The sequence below is a fragment of the Bactrocera dorsalis genome, chromosome 4 (genome assembly GCF_023373825.1).
Source record: "Bactrocera dorsalis isolate Fly_Bdor chromosome 4, ASM2337382v1, whole genome shotgun sequence".
Classification (NCBI taxonomy): domain Eukaryota; kingdom Metazoa; phylum Arthropoda; class Insecta; order Diptera; family Tephritidae; genus Bactrocera; species Bactrocera dorsalis.
This window is the reverse complement of record NC_064306.1, coordinates 10,402,463-10,428,026: the sequence shown is the minus strand read 5'-3', so window position 1 is coordinate 10,428,026 and position 25,564 is coordinate 10,402,463. Positions and strand designations below refer to the sequence as shown.

The window sequence follows — 25,564 nt, the reverse complement described above, 5'->3', positions numbered from 1 at the left end:
AAGTTTAATTATGTGCGTTCGTGTGGCTGTGCGTGCGGCTACATTTTAATGGCAGACAAAATGCTTGTGCCAGGATTTTAATTAAGATGATGTTAGTGTAATAGGTTAGAAGAAGAGTCGCTGGCAAAAGTGTAGGTCGAAATTTTTGCTAATGAAGAAACATTTTTAGAATTTTCACTAATTGGCAAAAGTGGTTAAGTTGTGGGTGGGCGGCCTACGGTGGCATAAGGGGGAATGCTAAACGAGTTGCACGTATAACGGTTTGTGTGTATCTTACAAGTATGTATATTATTTGATGGAGCTGTTGGAGGATGAGAAGTGAGACCTGAGACGCCAAGTTAATTAAAACGGACAGACAGGTGGCATAGACCGTTAAACTCACAGACATTATTGGCATACATACCTATGTACATATAAAAATACATACAAACATACATACATATATAGATATGTATGTATACAGATGGACCTAGAAAGTGCCATTAACCCCCCTGAGTTGAGTTATACCCGACGGCGTTGAAGAAGGTGTAAAGCAATTGCAAATACATATTTGACCTAAGACTAACTAACTAACTAGTTCTACTAGTTGTTATTGTTGTAACCAGTGAAAGAGAGCGGGCTGAAGATCGGGGCAAGACAACTCCTACTGTGCACGAAGCTCTCTGGATGTCCCGGTGCTCGCAACATTTGTTTGCAGATTTTTTTTCCAAAACTTCGCCCCGACCCGGCTTTCGAGCTACGGCCCTGGCTGTATCAGTATGAACAACATCGGTATGGGTTTCAAATCGCGTTCCCTCACATGAATTAGGAACTTTCTGACTCCCCTATGGCCCAGGCTTACTTACATACATATGTACATATGTAAGTAAATTTGCCGAGCTCAGGCCGAGGAACGATAGTCTAGCAGATAGAGTTGGCAGCAATTTTATGTAGTTGGAGAGAACTGACTTTAGAAAAAGAGCTAACACGGTGTTATTTTTTTCACGCAAGTGTGGTTTACATATGTATGTACCTACTATGCACAGTTAGCAAATTAAATACTTTTATACTATGGTACAAAAGTTATCAGCAATTAGCTAAAAAACAGCAGGTGATATTAATATGAGCCAAATACACCGCTGTCTATTCACATACATACATATTTACATATATGGATACAATTTTTATTATTTTTAGATACATAGTATATGTACATACATAGATACTGGTCGCTATAAACAAGTCCATTGAACCGCTGATTATAATTCGAAATCCAAATTAGATTTTTTTTGTCGTGATTGCCTATAGGCTTGGTATGTGCAATTGCGGAACAGTCGGTTTTCTTTGTTACCGCAATGGACACGGCTTTTATCTGCCCACGAATTTTATCTCAAATATCTAACCTAAGGTCGCCAAGTACAAAAAAGTCTCACTATATTTTCCCACAAAGTACAATTTGGGTCTAAACCCGACCGAATATTGAGGAAAAATTAAAAATTTTATATTAATTACACTCACTTTCACAATATTTTATAGAAAAGTCAAAGTTGAAAATCAATATTACTCCAATATTTCGAGTTTTAGACACTTTAATGCCAGTAAAAAATATTGTACTGAAGTACTTACATATAAATTTTCTGGCTGCGAGAATGACCAATTGACAAAATTTTTAGTTGGAAATGTTGAATATCTCAGCATAAACAACACATACAGATTGACATTTCAGAAACTGAGGACCTGGTTCGTGTATTTACAGACAGACGGACGGGCATGGCTCATCACGCTGATCTTTCTATATGGTACATACATATTTTATAGGGTTCCTGATGTTTCCAAACTTCGTGCCAAACTTAATCTATGCTATAAAGGCCCGATCTAAACAATTTCTTCTAAGATTGTATCGCGTAAAGGTATAGATCATAAAATATCTCGTCAATTAAACAAGCTTTCCATACAAGGACTTTCTTTTGATTACTCGGTTTGTATGCCAGCTATATGTCATAGTTTTCCGATATCGACCATTCCGACAAATGAGCAGCTTCTTGGCGAGAAAAATGCGTGCGCAAAATTTGACATCTCAGAAACTGGTGAGCTAGTTCGCGGATTTACAGACAGACGGACGGACATTGCTAAATCAACCCAGCTCATCACGCTGTTATTTTTATATGACACAGATTTTATAAATTCTCTGATTACAAATTTCGTGGCAAACATAATCTACCCTCTTAGGGGTATAAAAAATAATAAACAACCTCACTGTGTCCAAAAGAATGTAGAGCTCATGAAACGAAAACTTTTGTCTAACAGTGTAGTTGACGATAGCCACAAACAGCTGTTTTTAAAGCAATCGAGCTGTGTATGGCTGACGATACAAAACTCTAGCGTTTTGTTGTTGCCGCTCATGATTAGTGCACACACGAATTCAGGGGCCTAGTCAGTCGATTTTTCAGCAGGAAAACAGTAAGCGCCAGTAGCTGCTTTGTTATTGTAACATTTCAATATACTTCCCCTTTTCACATAACAGCGATTTGTTGTTGCATATGCAATGTGGCGTTTGCTGTTTGCAGAATCACAGAGCAACGCCCGCCAAAATATTGTGAGGTTATGTGATGGGAGATAATGAAATGTGCGAAAGAGCAACGCAGCGCAACTAAATACGAACGCATATGTAAACACAAAACCAGTTGTGTGCTGTGAATGTGAAAATGTATAGTTTGCGGAAGCCATTGCCAGCGTCTTATTGCGAGAGTGCGTCGAAATAGCATAACCGCACTATATAGCTGTCGCGCTCGTGCACGCGGCCAACAGAGGTAACTGACAAATTGCGCGCGTTTTATTTGCGCTGCCGCGCACGAAGTGTTGTATGTTTTCACTCAGCGGCGCTGTGCTGCCTTTGCTGTTCGCCTGTTGCCCAAAACCGTTTTTCATACAAGGACATTGCCATTGCGCATTGTCGTGTAAGCGAGGGCAAAGTCGTTGTTGTTGGCGGCTGCCGCATATCTGCAAACTCGCGCGACAAACTGTGGTACCGTCTGTCAGCTGTAGGCAAGCGTAGTATATACATGCATCGCGCACATTGTCCCATGTTTGACAGCCGCTGGCAACCAGTGCATACATGCTATACCAGGGATGGGCACATTTTTAGCCCGCAAAGTTAGCAAAGTGCGCACGGGGGCTGGATGAGGGGAATATCAGTTTACGGAGAGAAGGGCATAACAAGTTGAGAAAAATTGCGAAAAAAAATGAATTACATTCCTCCGTAACTTGATGTTCATCGCAGAGTGGTTGCGGCAATACTGACATTGTACACAAATTTAAGGGTGGAAGTTTACTTCATATCGGAATTGTACAGTTGTGTGAACAAAAATGGGTAAACATAATTTGCAGAGTTTAGAGTTTCGCATTAAAATTTGTTTTTCATTTACCTTTGCATGGTGGGAAATTTTAATCACTGTTAGGAAAAAATATATATATGTGATGTTATGTATCTAAAAACAATTTTATTTAATAAGAAAACAGCATATTTTAAAACTTCACAACACCTTATGGTTGTTTCTATTTTGTTCACACCACTGTACATGTGATAGATCAGTCAATGGTGGTGGAAAATACGTTGCTCTCATTTGTAAATATGGAGTGGTAAAACGTTGCTCTCACTTCCCTCTTCATGTTTGCCCGCGATGATCCCCTCACCTAGCCCTCAAAATGTGCACTCGTGCCCGCACGGGCAAAATGCCACTGAGGGCTAATGTGCCCATCCCTGTGTTATACAACAGCTGACTGTCACATTTGATACGTCAATTACAGCGCCGGCAACGACAATTGTTTTTAGCGTTTCGTCGCCAACGCTTCTGGCGTGTTACGCGCTTCTGAACGCCTATTTAGCGGCCAGCCAGTGGTAGGAACAAGAAAACGAAAGTGTTAACGGTATCGTTTGCTCGCCACTGTGCCAGTTGCGTTGCACACCGTTGTTGCCTGGCGCACTGGGCCAAAAATACACAAGAAGCAAAGCAATGTGCCTGGTTCCTCTGCTGTGTGTTTGTGTATGCGTCGTATGGCATGCGCACGTCAGCGATTTTCGATTGGCATCGACTATGCCGGCCCACACATGTGCCAGCGATACAACAAGACAATTCCGGCTATGGCCATATGTGTGGCCGTTCGTTCGGTTTGCACTTGTTGTTTGTTGGCTCACTGGTTAGCTGGTTAGCTTGACTGACTCGCAGTGGCGCTGGTGATTGCTACCATTTGGCGACGCCAACTCGGTGACACAGCTTTGCGGGCAGTTGAAGATGAGGCGAACAGCAAAAGTCCTGCCGCAGGCAGTGTTGTGAAATTCTTATCGAGCGCAACAAGAAAAATCTGCGCGCTTACAGCAATGTAAAAAATGTAGTCTAAATTTCTTTCAACCCTGAGATTATGAAAAAATGGGCGTACAGAGGGTGGTGTAAGCTTTTATAAATAAGTATAGGTTACATTAGAATTTTTTAAGCATCCTTTAATTTTTAGTCTTCGCGGCTGTAAAAGTCTGCGTTGGTGTTGGTTAGCGCACTGCTCTCGCCATGAGCGGCACGTGTTTGTGCAAGCTGCGTGGGAGAGAAGCAAATCGCAACTATCGCTCGGTGTAAAATGGGTTGGGGGTGGATTCTGTGCCACATACACATACAGGTGTATATTTGTTGCAACTTGTTAAACAATAAGCCGCTAGCTGGGCTTATAACGCGCTTCACTTGTTCTCATTATCGCTTGTTTACGTACTACATGAGCCAAAAATAATAAGAATTTGTCCATAACTTTACAATTCTTAATTTATGCTTCAAATGTCGTTTCCCTCAAAGTAATCCCTTTTGACTCAATACACTTGTGTCAACGTTTTTTCCAATCCTCGAAAGTGTTTAAGTTGTTGAAGTTAATTTCCGGCATATTATTTAAGGCGCGTAGCGATTCAGTTTTAATGGCTTCAAATGAATCAAAACGGTTTTCCAGGAGCGGTCGTTTGAGTTTGCTGTATAGCCAGAAATCACACGGAGCTAAATCAGGTTAGAAGTAATATTTTCCGGTTAAAGCTCGCAGTCCTTTTTCCGCCAAACCATTTATCAGTAAATATAACCTACAAAAAATAATATTAATAGCTTATAAGTTTATAAGATCTTTGCAAACTCCAGACACTTCTTTCGGTTTTTCTGGCTAAAAAATGGTTTGTTTCAAGGCATCCGCCCATAAAAACCGTACTGCTGAGGACTCTGCTTACTGTTGCGGAGTTGACATGGATATTTAGTTAGTTTCGAACTACTTACATACATACATATGTATGTACATATGTATATCGGTCAGTTTTGGAGCACTGAGATGAGGAATTTACTTAGCTTCTCGAACGATAAATGCTTCATCCCTCTCTTGGTAAACACTTTCCGTTTGTTTCTTTTGTGTTTGTTTGGAATGTGTACGGCTGCTTGTGCACCTAAATTGACAGGAAAGCTTTCCACAGTATACACACTCAGGTGTGCGTAGTGGCTAGAGAACAACGCGTTCATTGCGCTAAACATTGTTTAATTCAAATTTACTAACAAATTTTTGTTTCAATTCTATTTATGCAAAATATGTAAACACTTTTTGTGCTTTAGTTTAGTTTAGTTCTTAATTGTTATTAGTAAAGCAAGAAGACTTCATTTTCGCGTCTGCTAACTTAAACAAAAAGCTATTTTATTTCAATAATAAGAATGCAACGTTCACCAACAACACAAAATCAGCTGTTATAGCTGTTTGTATACATACATACATATGTATGTATATAAACATTTGTGGACATTCCAATTGGAATTATTAATGTGCCTCTTGGAATAACTTGCTACACATTCGAATACTAAAAACAAAACGCACTCAAAATATATTTCTCTTCTTAGCGGCGGTTTGCTCGAATGCACGTAAGCATAAAAATGCCAGCCGCCGTCTCTGCGCGCCCGTTGCGCTAGTGACTCACATGACGCGATTTCTATTCAACCGCTAACCACCGCAGCGAATGGCACAGCTGACAAAAACTGTAAACGTAGCGACGTGTGTGCGTGTGTACGTACCACTTCCAACGAGCGCTTTCAAAATTAACTTAATTCAGAGACAGTTTCTAAACGGCTGCTGCCCTAATCACTCACATGACGACTTTCAGCTAGCGCTAACCGATACTATACCGATAAAACAATCACAATGACGCGCACAAGTAGTGGCAGAGTGGAAGAAGAAGCAGTGGAAGAACTAACTAGTGGCAATGATTGTAGTAGCAAATAACTTTTATGAACGAGTGAGTTGCATTACTTTTCAGGAAATATATCCAAAGCACACAGTAATCAGTAAAAGCGGCCCAAAAGTCTTCATTATGCATTCTTAATATTAATAATGTAATCGGTTTTCCGCACTTTCCAGCGCTCATTTAACCTATTGAAATTTTAGGTATTTAAAAAGTATTATCGGCGTTTTATGGTGAATTAGTCTGAACTAGTTTAATCAATCGGTATCGTTAGTGCTAACCGAAACTCGTCATGTGAGTGATCAGCGCATCAGCCGCATAGTAAGCATATACTAGCTTTTGCACTGTTAACAACTGTTTATTGGAAGGTTTTGTAGAACCAGAAAAAACATATGTAAATACATATGTATGTACATATATCTACATAAGACCTGCGGTATAGCGATAAACTCGCTAAAAAACAAGTTGTCACCGGGATATATCCAATATTAATTAGACCCAAACTATTATTATTAGCGATAATAGGAGACTGAATGGTTGTATAATCTAAAATCCAGCGGAAGAGATGACCAGGAACAATTTGTTCCTTACAGGAATATCAATAACGCCTTTCAACCACGAGTACCTTTGCGACTACTCACGGACTTATCACGTATTTGCCGCCTTTTTTTACAGCCCACATGCATACAAATATGTACGTACAGCTATGATAGCCAGAGCATCAACAAAATATGGCATTCACCAACAGTGAACGCACGCTAGCTGCCTGTTACTGGCGCCCTGTGACGTTAGTGACTCACATGACGCGATTTCTAGTCAGCACTGACCGTTAAAGAAGAAGCATTGACGACGACGGTACTGGAAAGAAATAACGCAACGCCAACGTGTACGACCACCGTCAACGGCAGCAACGCGTGTTTACTTGGCTGGCAGCCGCAGCAACAAGCCCAAATCGCTTGCTTAGTTGATATTCACAAATAAAAAAGCGCATTTGCTAGCATCCGAAACTCTATGTTATGCTATAACACAACACTGCTATGTTGTGCACAACAGCTGACTGGCTGCTTGCAGGCGCTATGGCGCAACGTAACAACGCTGGTGGCGGCCGCTCACGTTGTCGACGCCATCATGTACGAATGGGCACATTTCCGACTCAACAACTATTGCGCTCGCTCGCACTTATGTGATGACCGTTTAGCGTCGGTTTTTATTTACGCCACGTCGTCTAGCTGTGCCAGTTTGTGCGCCTATTCATTTAGTGACTCACATGACGCGATGTTTTCGCGTTCGCCAGTCACGACGCGCCGCACTTGTGAGCAGGCAGGCGTTTGGGCACGTCGGTTGACTGGCAGACCAACCAGGTGGTCTGCTGAAGTGCTGATATACAGCGTCACTGTCGCTAACATGCCGGCGGCCAACAATCACGCTGTGTGGCGCGACACACAGTGTGTGAGGCAACGTGCACTCACTCGTCAGTTGTGTTCGCCACGCGCGCTCATCGTAAGGGGGTGTGTTCGTTGAACGCGACATATAAACGACCGCAACAGAACAACCACTATTGCTATGCTATGCTATTACGGTAGTTAACCAGCAGAAACTGTGTTGGGCCAATCATATGATTTGGCGCGCTTTGCACAACTACCATTTTGCTTGCTAGGCGCGCTGGTCGCCTGTCAGCTTCGGGTGGATTTTACGCGCGAAATTATGAAAAAGTAGCGCCGGTGTACGCCGCTTGTTGAGTGCCTGCCGGCGTCGCATACTGCGGCTGCTATGCAACACTGCCGATTTCCGTAGTCGGCAACAGCGACAGACCTGCTGTTGTTATTGGAGAAGAAGAAAGGCGGAGTGAACAAATTTGAATCTGCGATTTTTTATTGCTTGGGACACTGTCTAGAAAATTGATGAAAGGGAGATTTCGTTACCTTTTTGGACCAGTGGGTCAGAAAAGCGTATTGCTTTAGTTAGGTCGAGGCGTTTTACCATTAATCATTAGTGTGGAAGCTGGTGCATAGTCACATCGGTTTAATAGTTTTAGACCTTCTGGTAGACCCAGCGTCAACTGCTACATCCAGTGGCTAAATAAGTAGTATCCGGTCCATCACATATACCTTATTCCCTCATGACACAATATTTTGATTCCAAGCACCAGTGCTAGTTGGGTTATTTCTCTTAGATTGATTTGAGTAGATTGAAGAAGGCAGTCTAAAGCCTAATTTTGACAATTTCTTCTGGGAGTGAGAAAAAGGAATTTTATTTCGTGTGTTATTTGAGTGTAGAAAAAAATATATTGGCATCGCTGCTACTGACGTAGGCTTTGGGAATGCTTTTTTCACGAGGGTCTGTTAGGCCGGAATCCGAAAATATGGAACGTACACAGTTATCGGAAATTTTTACTCTGAAGTTGCATTTTCGAGAAAGCAGAGTTTAAAGTTTCGAAACGCTTCGAATGGACAAGAAAATTTTTTTCACTACCATTCTACCAATTAAAAAGTATTTTTTAGTATCCTAAAGTGTACTTTGAGTTGCCTGGTGTGAAAAAATTATTTTCGGGGAGAAGGAGGTTAAAGACCTCCATGTTGAAATTGACAGACCCAGACGCATCTATGTATTTGCCATTCTACCGTTGCAATATTGTTTTTAGACCCATTAGCCCAAAAAGTAATTATGCTTTAATTTTAGAAAATAATCTTCTACAGAAGATGAGACATGGACAAGATCAGTAAATCATACTCGTCAATACTACTTCTGCTGAAATTGACAGACCCAGACCGTTCTATTTACTATTCTAATCGTCTATACTACTTCTCGGTACTATTTTTGGTCATAAAAAACATATGTAAAACCGAACTTCAACAGTAAAAACAAAGTAAAAACTCCGAAAAAACACATCAACTCCACTCGTGCTCAGTGCATTGATAAATAAATTGGCCGGCTGAGATGAGCCGAGCAACAAATACGCACGCATACACGAGTAAATAAGCCAAATACGATTGAAACGAATGCGCAACGAACAAACGAACCATTCTAGGAACTTGCCCTAGACGCCAAAGCAGGCTTTCAGAGTGGCAAAGCAAGCGTTTGACCCAAATTCGCCGCCAATTCAAAGCTGTATTGCACATTTTCCAGTCAGAGCCAAAAGTAAGCAAATGTGCAACACAGCACTAACAATGACAAATAATACAGCTGATTTACTTACATACAGTACATATGTATACATGGACGCTTGTGGCTAAAAACAGGTAATTTGTGGCAAAGTGATTTGAAGTCTTGCCCCAGGTGCGAACGAGACAAATACAGTGCCAGCTACTTGCTGTGCGCCAACAGAAACGGCAAAACGACTGTTTTTGCAAGACTTTGGACTTGAGGTGTACAGTGGTGGATTTTAAGTTTTTTTTTTATTATTTTTATTATTATAATAACTATGATAATGTTCGAAATTGATTTTTGACAAAAAAAAAAAAAAAAAACAAAATTTGTAAATGTAAACATCTGAGATGCTAAAAAATTGTAATTGTTCTGAAAAATATATCTTAGATGGTCTTGTGAAAATTTCAAGCCGATCGTACGTTCATATTTCCGAAACTATTTGCTGGATTAACTTCTCAAATTTTTACATACATTTGGGTGGGGAGTGACCTCTCCGAGCCGATCGATATCAAACGAGGTTTTAAACAAGGTGACTTCCTATCGTGGAGGATGGAGTCATATATTCAGCGAATTAAACGACAGCGGCTACGCTGGCTAGGTCAAGTTGTCCGAATGGACGAAAACACTCCAGCTCTGAAAGTATTCGACGCAGTACCCGTCGGGGGAACCAGAGGAAGAGGAAGAACTTCACTCCGTTGGAAGGACCAGGTGGAGAAGGAGCAGGCTTCGCTTGGAATATCCAATTGGCGCCACGTAGCGAAAAGAAGAAACGATTGGTGCGCTGTTCTTAACTCGGCTACAATCGAGCTGCAGATCTGAATAGAGAAGGTACAATCTTCTAAAAGAGTGTATAACTGCTGGCGTACACCGATTACGTCGATATCATTGGCCATGACAATCGCGCCATTAGTTCTGCTTTCTCCAGTTTGGACAAAGAAGCGAATGGGTCTGGTAGTGAAGGGCAAGACGAAATATCTCCTGTCATCAAACAAACAGTCGTCGCACTAGTGATTTCCACGTCACTGTTGACTTCGAAGTTGAAGATAATTTCGTCAATCTTGGAAACAGCATTAACACCAACAAACATCAGCCTTGGAATCCAACGCAGAATAACTCTTGCCAACAGTTGTTACTTCGGATTAAGTAGGCAATTGAGAAGTAAAGTCCTCTCTCGAAAAACAAAGACCAAATTCTACAAGACACTCATTATCCCCGTCCTGCTGTATGTACAGAGGCATGGACGATGACAACAACTGATGAGTCGGCGTTACAAGTTTTCTAGAGAAGGTCCTGTGGAAGATTTATGGTTCTTCGCGCATCGGCTTTGAGAGTATTTGACGCAGTACCTGCCGGCGGAAGCAGAGGAAGAGGAAGTTGTAGTATATATATGGCTCTAATTGCTCTAAAAGTGTGCGAAATTTTCGACTCTCGGTTAAAATTTATTCGATTCAGCCGCGCCGGTCACTTGTCGGAACAAACAGTTTCAATATGGACGATAAAGAGATAAGATAAGATCAGTTAGCTGCATATTAGACACAATGATCCTAGACTGCGAGAGCAAGAGAGAAGAGTTGGAACGTAAAGAGAATAAAGAGTTAACATCAGTTAATAGCACGCAAAGTAATGAGAACAGATAAGATCCTATGACCACACACATATTTCGAGAGAGAAAAGAAGTTCAGTAATATATATTAATAAAACGAAATACATTAAATAACCAATATATTATATTCAAATATATTATATTTACATAAAATAGTCAATTAGTGTAGAAGTATATATTCTTAGGAATTCAAATTTTTCTTGAAGCGCGCACGCCCATTCAACTCTTTTAATTCCATAGCGCTATAAACAAAGCGTGGCGCATGCGTCTCATCAAGCGCACAGCGACGCTTGAACGGCATGGCGTAACGCAATTTGCGCCAGAACCACGGATCATTCCACTTCAAATAGGTGTTCATTTTCAAATAAGCTTGCAGCTCTGTATCCAGCGCGTCCATATGCGTAACCTCACCATACATAATAATAATTATGCGCGTACGACGCTCATTCAAAGCGCTTTGATGTGCTGTGCGAAATTCCATGCGCGCCCATGGCGATTCAATGAAATGTTGCGATAATACAATTATGGTGCGACGCGATTGCTCAACCGATTCGATTATTTGCTCCGGTATATAAGCGCCCGCAAGCCAATTACGCTCATGTGTGCACACACGAAACGGTAAGTCGCCCTGTTCTAAGCCCGGCAATAGTTCATGCACGACGAAATGCTCATCTTTGTGCGAATATGAGATGAACGCGTCAAATGGTTTGTCCTTATCCAATTCATGCTCTGTTACGCACCAAAGGCAAGCGTTGTGCGCGTACAGCCAGACTTTGAACTCAAGTTGATATCTGAAATAAAGCGCGCTGATAACAGCCAGCGTTAGAGCGGCCACTAATAAACTTATGCTCACGAATAGCAGACTCATATCCGTTGGGCAGATATCGTTGAAAGCAAGCTCTAGTAGTTTGGCATAGCGCGCATCCGCGCACGTGAGCTCATCCAGATCGCGTATGCGTTTATGATGTACCTTCGCCGTGATGAGCAGCTGCTCGGCGTCGCAATCGCATGACCAATTATTATGCGACAAATAAATCTCACTTAATATTGCGCTTACATTGAGTAGCGTAAAAAAACTGTTGCTGAGTTGTGTTAAGTTATTGTGGCGCACATCAAGACTTTTCAACTGCGCGGGCAGTTGCGACGCTTCAATGACGCTCAACCGATTGCCAGCAATATATAAGCGCGTTACAAGCGCATAACCGACAGTTGAATTTATTGGCAGCGTGCTGATAGTATTGTCTGTTAAGTGCAGCTCGATGGCCGTAAGCGTTGTATTCAAGACAGTGGACAGTGTGGGCACTGCTTGCAGACGCGCTTGTGTACAGTTGACAATAAGCGTTGCGTCATAAGTGCGCGCCCAGCAACGACACTTACTGGGACAATATTGCGCGGCGACTGGACACAAAAGCTCTTCAGCCTGCAACGTGTCAATTGGACGCGCACGCAGCTGTGTTGGCGTACCACAGTACAGGTTGGATGTATTCAGTTGCGTTAGCGCGCTCAGAAAGCCCGCTTGTTTCGCCAGCACAAAGTTCAACAAATGGCAGTCGCAGTGCAGCGCGTTATGATTTAGCGCCAGCGTGCTGTGACACTTAAGCGCCGCTAACGACTTGTTGCTATGAAGGCGCGTAGGTAATAAAACACTTTGCAGCGCGTTGTATGACAGATCTACGCGCGCCCAATTGCAGGCAAGCGCGACCAAACCAGGCGCGCGCAACAACTCAATTTGATTGTGTGACATATCAATATGCCCCATGTTCTTGCCGCTTGGCTGCTCGCAGATATGTGTCAGCCGGTTATTGCTTAAAAACAATTCAGCTAAATTTTTTAATGTCGCAAAGGTTGTACACATCGCCGCGCCGGCTATTTCAAGTCGATTGTATTGCAAATGTAGTCTCTGTAGCTCCTCATTGTAGGCAAAAGTAGCTGGCTGCAAGCTGCTTAGTTGATTATTATTTAAATATAATACTTTTAGATAGTTTAGCGGCGCGAACAACGTGTTGGGTATTTGCTTCAGCTGATTATGCGATAGGCGCAGCTCTTGCAAGCGCTGCGTGCGCGTAAACAAATCCATTGGCAGCGTCTGCAATTCATTGTCGCTCAAATCGATGGCGACAAGCTTCAGCTGTTGCGCAAACATTGTAGCATTCAGCGCGCGTAAACGATTCTCGCTCAAGTTAATGCGCAACAATTCAGTGAGCGGTACAAGTGCGTGCGCTGGCACATAGCTGAGCTTATTGCGCGGCAAATGCAGCGATTGCAATTGTGTTAAGTGGCTAAAATTTGCTGTCGCCAGACTCTGTAGCGCGCCATCGCTTAGCACGGTATTTAACAAACGGCTTTGCGCGCGCAACAGCTGTAGTGGTGCTGCCTGTTTGATGCGCGCTTTCAGCGTAAGCCCAATCAAATTCGTTAGCGGCTGGAAGACAGTCAATGGCAAATCCAGTTGTGTTGTCTGTATTTCGAGAAATCGCAATTGCTTATAATCAGTGAACAGATCTGCTGCCAGTTGTGTGTAGGCAGTGAGCGTCAAACTATCCACCAGCAACGCTTTGGGTATTTGTTGACGCGTTAGCTTTGCGCTTGTCATTGCTGTATCAGCGCTTAGCTCCAGCAATCTGACATGACGTATATTGAAGCGCCGCAAAATGACATCGGTGTTATTGCAACCGCTCACCAATAATAGCATTAAATCCGGACCGATAGGCAGCGACGGTAGCAGCTCGTATCCGCGCTCACTTTCGGCGCTTCCGTTCTCGTAGCCGTGACAGTACACGCGCACCTGTTCGCTTCTGTATATATGTATTGTTAGTGTAGTAGCGCTCAGAGTGTCGTTGTTGTTGCTTTTGTTATCAATGTTTGCACTTAGCGCGCATACAATTCGCATGGTTGCATCCAAGTCGTGATTACAAACACACACCGTTTGCGTATGCATATCAGCGCATTGTTGGTATGTGATAACGGCCTGTGTCAAACGACAGTGTAGTGCAAATAAAAACAATGCCAGAATTTTCACTGTGTGTAATTGAAGTCGCATCATCTTTAAATTTTTTCTGATTATTTTTTTATGTATATATTTTAATTTTTTTTAATATAAGAATTTTATTATTATTATTAATATATTTTTTTTTTTTAATTTTTTTTCATTTAATTTAATTTTTATTTCTTCTGTCGCTCGCTTACCATTCGTACACAAAAACGTTTAAAATAGTACTAATTTCATTTAAGTTCTATTGGCGCGCAACCTAGCGGTATTTTTCTGCGCTTTATTGCAATAAACAAGTGTGTTTATTGTTATTGTATAAGCGCAAATTGTTTATCAATTGCTTTCATAGAATTCGTTTGAAATTTTCTTTTGAATAAAAACCGCTTTTGTTCAAGGAATTTGTTGTTGTGTGGTGTGAAATAATTATTTCATGCCTAAATGCCATAATTCACATTATATTTAATATTTTAATTGTATAATTGTATATATAATTTCTAGAGCAGTACATAGTTTTTTTTCCAAAATAATACAAAGAAAAATGAAAAACTCAATATTTTGACTTTAATATTTTAGTTTCCAAATTTTATTCAAAAATTCTAGATCAGTTACATATATGAACCACATCACAAAATAATTTTTTTGGTGGAATGATCGCTAGAAGTTCAGGCTTTTATTCTTATTCTTCTTTAAAGGCGTAGACATTATAGTCGAGTTCACTACAGCGCGCGAGTCGTTCTTTCTTTACACTATCTGGCGCTGATTGTAGATTGCAAGTGACGCCAGGTTCTTCTCCACCTGGTCTTTCCAACAAAATAGAAGCCTTCCTCTTCCTCTGCTTCCAGTGCGTCGAATACTCTCAGAGCTAGAGTGTTTACCTCCACCTGGACGACATGACCTAGCCAACGTAGCTGTCTCTTAATTCGCTGAAGTACATATGTCAATATTATCGTACATCTTATACAGCTCATTGTACCATCGAATGCGATATTCGCCATAGCCAACGCGCAAAAGACCATAAATCTTCTGCAGACCTTTTTCTCGAAAACTCGTAACGCCGACCGATCAGATGTAGTCATCGTTCATGCCTCTGCACCATATAGCAGGTCGGGAATAATAACGGGACTTAGAGAGTTAGGTCTATGTTCGTCGAGAGCGGACATTACTTTTCAATTACCTACTCAGTCCGAAGTAGCACCAAATGGCAAGAGTGATTTTACATTGGATTTCTAGGCTGAGATTCTGGTTGGTGTTAATACTGGTTCCAAGATAGACAAAATTATCTACGGCTTCGAAGTTATGACTGTCAACAGTGGCGTGGAAGCCAAGTCGCTAGTGAAGCGACTGATTGTTTAATGTCAGAAGATATTTCGTCTTGCCCTTCACTACCACACCTATTTGCTTCGCTTCCTTATCTAGTCTGGAGAAAACAGAACTAACGGCACGCTTGTTATGGTCAATGATATCGAAGTCATCGGCTTATGCCGCTAGCTGTACACTCTTATAATAGAATGAATCTTCTTTATTCAGATCTGCAGTTCGAATTATTTTCTCCAGGAGTAGGTTAAAGAAGTCGCACGATAGGGTGTCGCCTTGTCTGAAACTTCATTTCGTATCTAGCGATTCAGAGAGGTGCTTCCCGATCCTGACGAAGCTTTTGGTATTGCTCAGCGTCAGTTTACATAGCCGTATTAGTTTTGCGGAGATACCAAATTCAGACTTAGCGGCATAAAGACAGCTCCTTTTCGTGCTGTCAAAGGCAGCTTTGAAATCGACGAAGAGGTGGTGTGTGTTGATAATCTTTTCACGGAATTTATACAAGATTTGGTGCATGGTGAATATCTGGCTTCTTCCTGATTTTCCAGGCTTCAAGCCACACTGATAAGATCCAATCAGTTTATTGACGGCGGACTTTGATCTTTCACACAATACGTTCGACATAATCTTATATGCGCCGTCTCAAGTTTTGTGAATTGGGCAAAGCACACTTAATTTCCAATCGTCGGGCATGCTTTCGTTAGACAATATGCTACAAAGAAGCTGATACATGCTCCTCAGTTCTTCGTCGCCATATTTGAATAGCTCGACCGGCAATACTTCCTTCCCCCCGCTTTGTTGTTCTTCAGACCGATAATTACTATTCGAACTTCTTCATGGTCGGTCAATGAAACGTCCGCTCCATCGTCATCGGGTTCGACATCTCCTGATGTTATGCTTTCACTGCCATTAAACAGGCTCGATAAGTGTTCCCTTCATAATTTTGGTATGCTCTGGGCATCGGTTACCTTTGGGGTATGCTCCGGTTTTGAAATCTTCTGTTAGCCGCCGCATTTTTTCGTAGAATTTTCAAGTATTATATCTGTCGGCCAGCTTATCAAGCTCTTCGCACCCACGCATTTCCGTCTCTTTCTGTTTTGTCTGCAAATGCTTCTCGCTGCTCTGTTCAGCTCTTGGTATCTGTCCCATCCCACACGTGTTGTGGTCGATTATAACGTTGCGAGGAAGGCGGTCAGTTTTCTCTCCACTGTGACACGGCACTCCTCATCGTACCAGCTGTTGTTTAGCATTTTCCGAGAACCCATGGTTTTTTTTGCAGCTTTACGTAAAGAGCTTGAAATGCCATCCCAAAGTTCCCTTACACTGAGTTGTTGATGAGTGCTCTTAGAGAGCAGGAGTGCAAATGGAGTAGAATATCGTTCGGCGGTCTGTTGTGATTGCAGCTTGTAGACGTCGAACCTTCCTTGTGTTTGTTGATGTGCGTTTTTTGCTGCACAGAGACGGATGCGAATCGTGGCTGCAACAAGGTAGTAGTCAGAATCCATGTTAGGATCTCGGAGCGTACGCACGTTTGAAACACTGTAGACATGTCTTCCTTGGTCACATCGTCCTTCTATTCCGTCGGGATATGAGCGCAAATCAGCGATATGTTGAAGAACTTCGCTCTGATGCGGATTGTGGCTAGACGTTCATCCAACGGGGTGAATGTCAGTACTCGACGACGGAGCCTCTTAGTACCAACCACGAACCCCACACTAAATTTGCGCTTCTTTATATGGCCACAATAGTAAATGCGGTAATAGCGGTGATGTCAGCCTTTCTAATAAGAATATCAACCAGCCGGACAGCGGCACCTTCCCAACTAAGGGACCTTAAATCCTTATCATTAATGCATTTGCCATGGCCGTCATTAAAAGCGGGATTTCTCTTCCGAGGCTGTTTTTTTAATTTTCATTGGGGCGTTTTTTATGTGCCGGGTCCCAAACTTAGCGCACCTTCCCTTAGGATGAATGGGTCGGCTTCTAACTTTAGTTCGCCTTCAAATGGATGTTCTTTGGCTACCCAGAGGATACTTGGTCTAAGACCGAAAGTCGTGAGCTGCTACCCAGAGGATACTTGGTCTATGACCAAAAGTAGTGAGCTGCTTGAGCCATTTATAAAAGACTCGTTTCTGGCCACTCCCAAGCGAATGGCAATCAGAGAACTTTCCTCATTTGCGTGAACATGACTCCATCTTCCTGCTGCTGAATGCGTTAAGTTAAAAAAAAAAAAAATAGAAACAGGTGGCAACACTACAATGGTTCAATACTTCTTTTGCTTCTTTAATTCTTTCTTTAATTAAATTAATTATTAATTATATTAATTTATATACGAGTTTATTACTTAATTTTAGTGCTTTCATCAAAAAAATTTAAAGCATTGAATTAATGAAAGGCAGACAGGCGGCAACCTTTCACAAATAACTATATCCTAATTTATGTATGTGTATATGTAGATTATTATTTTTGAAATGTAAAAAACACAATAGATGGCAACCCTGCTTACAATATATACTTCTTTCTAAACTTATATTACATAATATACTATATATATATAGCATACTTACATACATATATATACATATATACTAGTTAAATGCATAGCAATCGAAAACCATTAAACACTCGAAAACAACTGTACGTTTTGTAAGCAACAATCGAGTGTTTGTCAGCAACAATGTCAGCGCCGCAATGCAGAAAGCGAGTCAGCACCATTAACGGTTGTGGCCAACAACGCTGTAGCCGCCACAAGCACCACTTGTCCTTGTAGAGTACCCAACAAAGGTATCGCTGTAAAAGTGAAAATGTATAGAATTGAAATCTAACTTCCTCTTCTTCTGCTTAATATTTGTGCTTAACAGTTGTAATGTTTATAAAACCTCCTAACGGTGTCAGTTAGCAACATTTTTCAACATGTTATTTACGTTATGTTGCTGATTAACGATTTAAAGCCTTTAGCGGAATGCCAACAATGTGGTATCTACTGAGTTTCATTCTGGTTCGGTGAACTATTTTTACTGCAAATGCAATAAGTGTCCGTGCTAATTAGTAATTTGTGAAGTGAAGAGAGTACACTCATCGCTGAAAGAGTGGCATTAGAAGGCATCATTACAAAGGGTCGGATTCATGCGATCGTGAATATTTTTTACATAATCGAAGCCATTTGATTTACAATTAATTCTTCGTGGCCCAAATAATAAATTTTACAAATAAATTTAACGCTAAGTCCCCTCGTTTTTGGCACAGATAGTTTCAAGTGCTCAATTTCCTACATACTAATTCTATTCAGAAAAGTAGGCAGCTCAATATACTCATACTGGTTATGTAGTAAGTACCAGCTTCTTGCAACCAAAGTGTAATAATCCATATTTGAGTCGAACATACGAACTTGCTTCCGAACTTTAATAAGTTGAGGCGGCAAGCTTCAGCTTTTATTGCACAAGTCTTTTTTCATATGTCGTAAAATACAATTTTGCACTTTTTACAGCAGCTTGTTAGACGTCACACGTTATCAGAAAGTTATAGATTATGTGTCACAGATTTCAAATATCACACTTTTATGCTAATATTTGCATGTGGAGATGTTTGGATATATGTGGCTAGCAGGCATTTGCGAAGAGAGTAGAATCTTCACGAGTATATTATATAAAACTGTTATATCTATACATATGTAATATATAATATGTTAGAAATCCCTTTGTTCACCTCAAATTTTATGGCATACTAACGGGTGATTCAAGTGTAGGTACTTTTTTCATTCTTCTTTATTACGAAAATTCACGTTCTGTAGAGAATGTGTTTCGCGCGCCTCGCTCAACTTATGGTCAACATAATCGGCCTACTGAGTATACTGTTCGCAACACCATCACCCATGTTGAGACCCAGCATTCATTATTGGATAATATTCGACGGAATAGACTACGTCCAGCACACAGTGAAGAAAATATAGCAGTCGTAGTTGAGAGTGTACACGAAGATCGTAGAGAGTCGATGCGGCGTCATTCGCAGAAACTTGGACTGACGTATGGATCGACTTGGTGCATTTTACGACGAGATCATAAATTGAAATTGTACAAAATGAAGCTTGTGCAAGAACTGAAGTCGTTCGACTTTCCCAAGTGCCATTGCTTTGCTCTGTGAGCTCTTGAAAAGTTCCAAGAAGCTCCCACGTTTTCGAGCCAAAATTTTGTTCAGCGATGAGGCCTTTTTCTGGCTCAATGGATACGTAAACAAGCATAATTGCCTCATTGCAGTTTGAAGAGATTCAAGAGCTGCCATTTCATGCCGAAAAAACAATGGTTTGGTGTGGTTTTTGGGTTGGTGGAATCACCGGTCTATATTCTTTCAAAAATGATGGGTTAATAACTGACTATTTGATGCTGAAATTGCAGGTCGTGATCTTGGCGACATTTGGTTTCAACAAGACGACACCACTTCCCAAACATCGCATCAATCAAAGGATTTATTGCGAGAACACTTCGGTGAGTAGATAATTTCATATTTTGGGCCGGTCAATTGGACAGCAAGGTCGTGAGATATTTCAGACTTTTTCCTGTGAGGATATGTAAAGTCAAAATCTATGCAGACAATCCTGCTTCGGTTCAGGCCTCAAAGCTAAACATCATGCGTATTATTCGCCAGTTACCAGTCGAAATGATCGAATCAGTCATCGAAAATTGGAAAAATAATACAAATTACATTTGGTTTTAAAAAATTTTGATAGATAGAAATTTTACCTCAAATCTATCTATATTGATCAATTCCCGAATATTTACCGGGACGTTGTTTTATGTTTGACGTACATTTCGCAATATTTAAATTTTTTAGGTGGCAACTCTAAGTCAAGAGATGTCCAAATAAACTAGCACAAAAGTTTTTAATTTACCGAATACTTAAACGGTCTCTGAAAAGATATTTTGAACGCGTTCGCATATGTTTCGCTTTATTTTTTCCTTTATACTTATCGATAGTTGGCAACTCTTTGACAAAATAAGTTTAATTTGAATAATACTCGATTAGTTATTGAAATTAAGATTTTTTTTAGCTCCTTATGTTTGAAAGATCTTTTGTTATGTTTTTAATTTTTTTTAAGTAGTTGGCAACTCCACGCCTAAAAATTTTTAATTTACCGAATACTTAAACGGTCTCTGAAAAGATATTTTGAACGCGTTCGCATATGTTTCGCTTTATTTTTTCCTTTATACTTATCGATAGTTGGCAACTCTTTGACAACATCTCTCTAATTTGAAGAATACTCGATTAGTTATTGAAATTAAGATTTTTTTTAGCTCCTTATGTTTGAAAGATCTTTTGTTATGTTTTTAATTTTTTTTAAGTAGTTGGCAACTCCACGCCTAAAAATTTTTAATTCACAGAATACTCAAACGGTTTCCTGAAGGATATTTTGAACCTTATGTTTGACAATTCTTTCCAATTTTTTTTACTTTATTTTTATCGATAGTTGGCAACACCATGCCTAAAAATGTTTAATTCAAAGAGTACTCAAACGGTTTCTGAAGAATCTTTTGAACACCTTATGTTTGATAGTTCTTTCCCATCTTTTTTTTATTGATTCTTATCGATAGTTGGCAACTCCATGCCCAAAAATATTTAATTCAAAACACGGTTTCCGGAACAGCGTTTTGAACACCTCATGTCTGAAAAGTGTTGTACAATATTTTTTGCTTTATTCTAATCGACAGTTGGCAGCTCGATGTCAAAATGCGTCTAAATTGAAGAGCAATCGACTGATTTTCGAAAATTTCTTTTGATTAGTTGATAACTATAAGTCATGCACAATCAAACGATAGATTTTCATCACCGTTTTTTGTTTAACTAATATTTTGTTAGATTAATTTTTGGGTAGTTGGTAACTCCAAAAGAAAAATGTGCCCGCAAACCTGGCAACTATATGCCAAGTCTGAATTAAATAGGTGTGTGTCTGAAAAAATTTCTTGAACGAAATTCATTTAGACATTTCTGACACATAAATTTATATTTGTCATTTGTCAACTGTCATTTGTAATTTTCATTTGTCACATGTTATTTGTAAAAAGTTTCTGTCACATATAATATTATTAATTATAGATATGTTGCTTTTGATTCCCCCAAAAGCATCTGTGTGTCTTGTCAGCTGTCAATTGTCAAGTGATAACTGCAAAATTCCCTTAGAAATTGTTTTTTGGGTATTGTGAGATAATTGTATGGCATTCTCTGATCTAACATGCATATTCTTTTAACGGTATTTATAAAGACATGAGAGCTGTCATTGCTGTGAAGTGACAACTGTCATGTAATAAAATTAATTCATTTGGAAGTTGTTTTTTTGGTTAACGTAAAATCATTTTGATCTATTTAGTCATATTAATTGCTTAATATGCATATTTTGTTTCAGGGAAATTTACGCTGACACCTGACAGCAATGACAGCTGTTATGTAATGTAATTAATTGATGTAGAAGTTGTTTGGTAACGTAAAATTATATTCCGATAGTTAGCGATCTGATATAGATTTTTCTTTTTAATGTATTTAATGGAATATGCAGTCTCAAATAGCTGTCAGCAGTCATCTGTCATATCATAAACACCATTTTCTTTTTGCAATTATATAGTGACGTAGTACTAGTTGTTTCAATTTCGGTAAATTTATGTTAAATTAAGTTTTAACCTTTGAAGTTCGAATATGTTTGTCAGCTGTCACAAGTCAACTACCATTTTTGAACCTTTGACTTACTGTGTCCCGCTGGAAGTGACAGGTAATTAAAAAAATTTGCAAAAATTATATTTATTTTGTAGTTATTTTTTCGATGTTTAAAATTTGTAAACTATAATTTTTTTCTTCGCGAGAGAGGAACTCTTTTCCACTGACAGCCAATTGAACTATTGCTTTGCGCATATTTCCAATATGAGTTTGCGAAATTTTCTACTATCAGTCTTTTTTTTTTACTTTTTGGCTTATTTTTCTTTAATTTATTTTTCTTATTTGCTTTTCGTTGCATCTAACGGTATGTTGTGGCTGACAGTAAAGCTTGCATGACTGCCTCCAAATTTATATGTGTGTGTAAGACTACCTTTTTACCAGCTACATATGAGGGTAATTGCAGCGCCCGGACAAACGCACATATTTACACACACACACACATATATATATATATATATATATATATACATATGTACACACTTACATGTATGCTGCTGTGTTGAGACCGCAAACAAATAGAACATACATAGCTGGCAGTTATGTACCTTCGCTTGTGCGCCTTGGTTGTTGAATTTACGTGACGACTAAATGCCGGCAACACATAGCAGCCAAGACAGCAGCAAATAGCGCCGCATCACATATATAACAACAGCAACAATAATAGTAACAAAAAAAACTAGCGGAAAATTGCAAAAATAAACACACACACACACATACAAGGAGTGCGATAGCGAGTGGAAAAGGCAAGCAAGGCAAGGCGAAAGGTGACTGAACGTACATGAACTGAATGTGGCCGTACGTACGAAGCGTCAGGATGTGCGCGTCGCTAAGAATATTCTAGTAAAATAATAATTTTGCCAATTTTAACAGAGCGGAATTGAATTGAATTGCAAGTGTGTGTGAATGTGTGTGCCTGAGCGCTCATTAGAGGCTTGTGAATATTTATGCTCAAAGCATTTCAAGTTGCCAAGTTGAAATTGTCGACATCAATTTTAACTTAACTGAGTTGAAAATTTAAAGAGTTGGAATTTTTGTTGTCTACGAGCTGACAGAATTCTACAAGCAGTGGATGTCGGAAAATTAATTAGCTAGCAGATATTTTTGCAAGGAAACTATTTAATTTTAATATTAATTATTATTATTATTATTAGTATTATTAAAGCAAAATTTTTTTATAAAAATCTGGCAACTCGTTAAAAAAATTTTAGTACAAATATTAAATTTTTAAATAGAAACAACGTTAACATGAAATTTCAGAACAAAAGTTGAACAAAATAAAAGTAATGGTGGCAACGCTGAATTGAAATGGTTTTCAAAATTTATTACAAACTTAAATTTTAAAGTTTATTTACATAAAAAAATGTATTTTCAATGCCAAAAGGAAAATACTTTAAAAAATTATAGTGGCAACGCCACAGTTCTTCGCTTTTGCGCTGCTTTTCTGTTTTAAAAATTTTACGATAAATATATTTTTATTTCCACAAAATATTTAGCTTCAAAATTTTTGCAATGAATTACAAAATTATGAATATCTTTTTACTTGTTGGCACACCAGACACCTTTATACAAAATTTTGTTAAACCAAATTTATCTTAACTTTTTCTTATTAATATATATTTTTTATTATTTTCTACAAACATTTGACAACTCTTCCGAAAAATAACTTAAGTATTAAAATATTTTTCTGGAGTAAAATATGTGTAAGTAATCACTTTTAATTTACTTGATTTATTTCTGCCATTAATTTATTAAAACAACTGGCAACTCTTCTAAAAAAACATTTTCTTAAACATTTTAGTATAAAGACGTTATTGTAGAACTTAATTTAATTATGCAATTAATAAAAAAATGGCAGCGGTAAAACAATATGGCAACACTAAAAAGTTTTTAATAGTAATATTTCTGTGCCTCCTCCGTATTATAGTGCCGCTTGTTTTTTAAATCCCAAAACCCAAACATGTGGCAACCATATTTCTGATTACTGATTATATCTACATATATTTATAGAAATATATTCTTCGCTAAAACAATTTGTCGTAATATTTTATTATATGAATTTAATTACAAATTTTTTTTTGAATAAGTGGCAACCCTATAACTTTTTTTACTGCGTTTTTACTCTTTAGTTTAACATCCTCATTAGCATAATTAGTGTAACTTATAATTTTGTTTAATTGCACATTTCAGCAGGTGGCAACTCTATTAAAAATTATTAATGGAGCGTTTTCTCGACTTTCTTTAGACTGATAGCCATATTAATAATAATAATAATAATTAGCTTATGTATCCATTTCTTTAAATCTTAATTTTTAAATATGTGGCAACCCCACTCAAAAATAATTTAATTTTAATTTTATAAAATTTCTGGCTTTATTTTTGCATTAATTTCCTTAATTTTTTTAACACAATTTTTAACACTGGCAAAATGTGCAAAAAGTCCCGCATACGTCATGGTGTACCAGCGGCAAAATTAACGAAACAAACAGTATTGCATATTGCTAGCAAGTCTCAGTCGCATTACACAGCTGTTATTCGTACAGCAATATAGCAATTGGAAATTAGCAAAAACAAATAACAGTGCCTGCCAAACTTTCGGCTGACTTCCAAAATGTGGCAGATATAGGCAAGTGAGTGCTCGTGCATTGGAATATTGTTGGCCGAAAATGACTTCATTCTGCTAGAAAATATTTCCAGTATTTCAGTGGAATGTGACACTGGCACGTGTCCAATTTGTCAGTTGCCGTTATATTTGCAGTTGTTCTTTTCATATTTATTTATTTATTTTTCTTTTTTTATTTCGGCTGACAATATTGTTGACATATGTAGATACATGATTGTGTGTGTATGAGGTATGGCAATACTAAGAGTTAGGTAATACTCAGACAAAACCAAATTGATAATACGATAAAGTTAAAAAAAAAATGAAAACGATTGTAAACATAAAAAAGTAAATTAAAATTTAAAGCAAATCGTTACGGGTGGGTTATACTGTTACTATCTTTCGGAGGGGAGCTTTTGGCTAAAAGCTTCATAGCTATCTCTTTAACTTTTGCAGTTTACCAACTTTGTTTGGTTCCTATTTTGATATCTTCATGCTTAAAATTGACTATAATCGCGAAACGATATCTAAATTTCCTTCGTAAGCTTTAAAGCTTCTCTTTCAGTTTATCAATTTAACAAAAATTAATCTCTTTTAAAGACCTAGGTATACAAAATCGTGCATAACCTCGAAACGATATTGCCTATTGTAAAATTTAAGTTGTTTTCAGAGAGTACATTCACTCGAAAGCTTTAAAGCTATTTTTGATTTTTTTTAATACCAAACTATTTTTGGGTTTCTATTTTTTACTAAATTGGTATACAAAAGCGTTTGTCTCCTCAAATTTATATTCATTTTTTATGGCACTTAACCACCTTAAAATAGTACTTTTCTCTTGAAAGCTTTTAAGCTATTTTTGTTTTACTTTTCAACCTTTTCAACCTTTCCTTAGTTTCGCTTTAAAATATTTTTGGATACAAAATTTATCAGATCAAAATCTAATTTAAGTTTCTTTGGAGAATACAGTGCGAAAGCTTTAAAGCTCTTTTTTAAT

At 38.8% G+C, this 25,564-nt stretch overlaps 1 protein-coding gene across 1 annotated transcript; it reads right to left on the bottom strand.

The window, feature by feature from the left end:
- Window positions 1–11,135: 11,135 nt before the first annotated feature.
- On the bottom strand, window positions 11,136–14,083 carry LOC105228633 (protein toll-like). Its single transcript, XM_029551237.2, has one exon. It carries the CDS (start codon window positions 14,011–14,013, stop codon window positions 11,152–11,154), a length of 2,862 nt encoding a protein of 953 aa, XP_029407097.2. The 5' UTR covers window positions 14,014–14,083; the 3' UTR covers window positions 11,136–11,151.
- Between the last annotated feature and the right edge of the window lie 11,481 nt (window positions 14,084–25,564).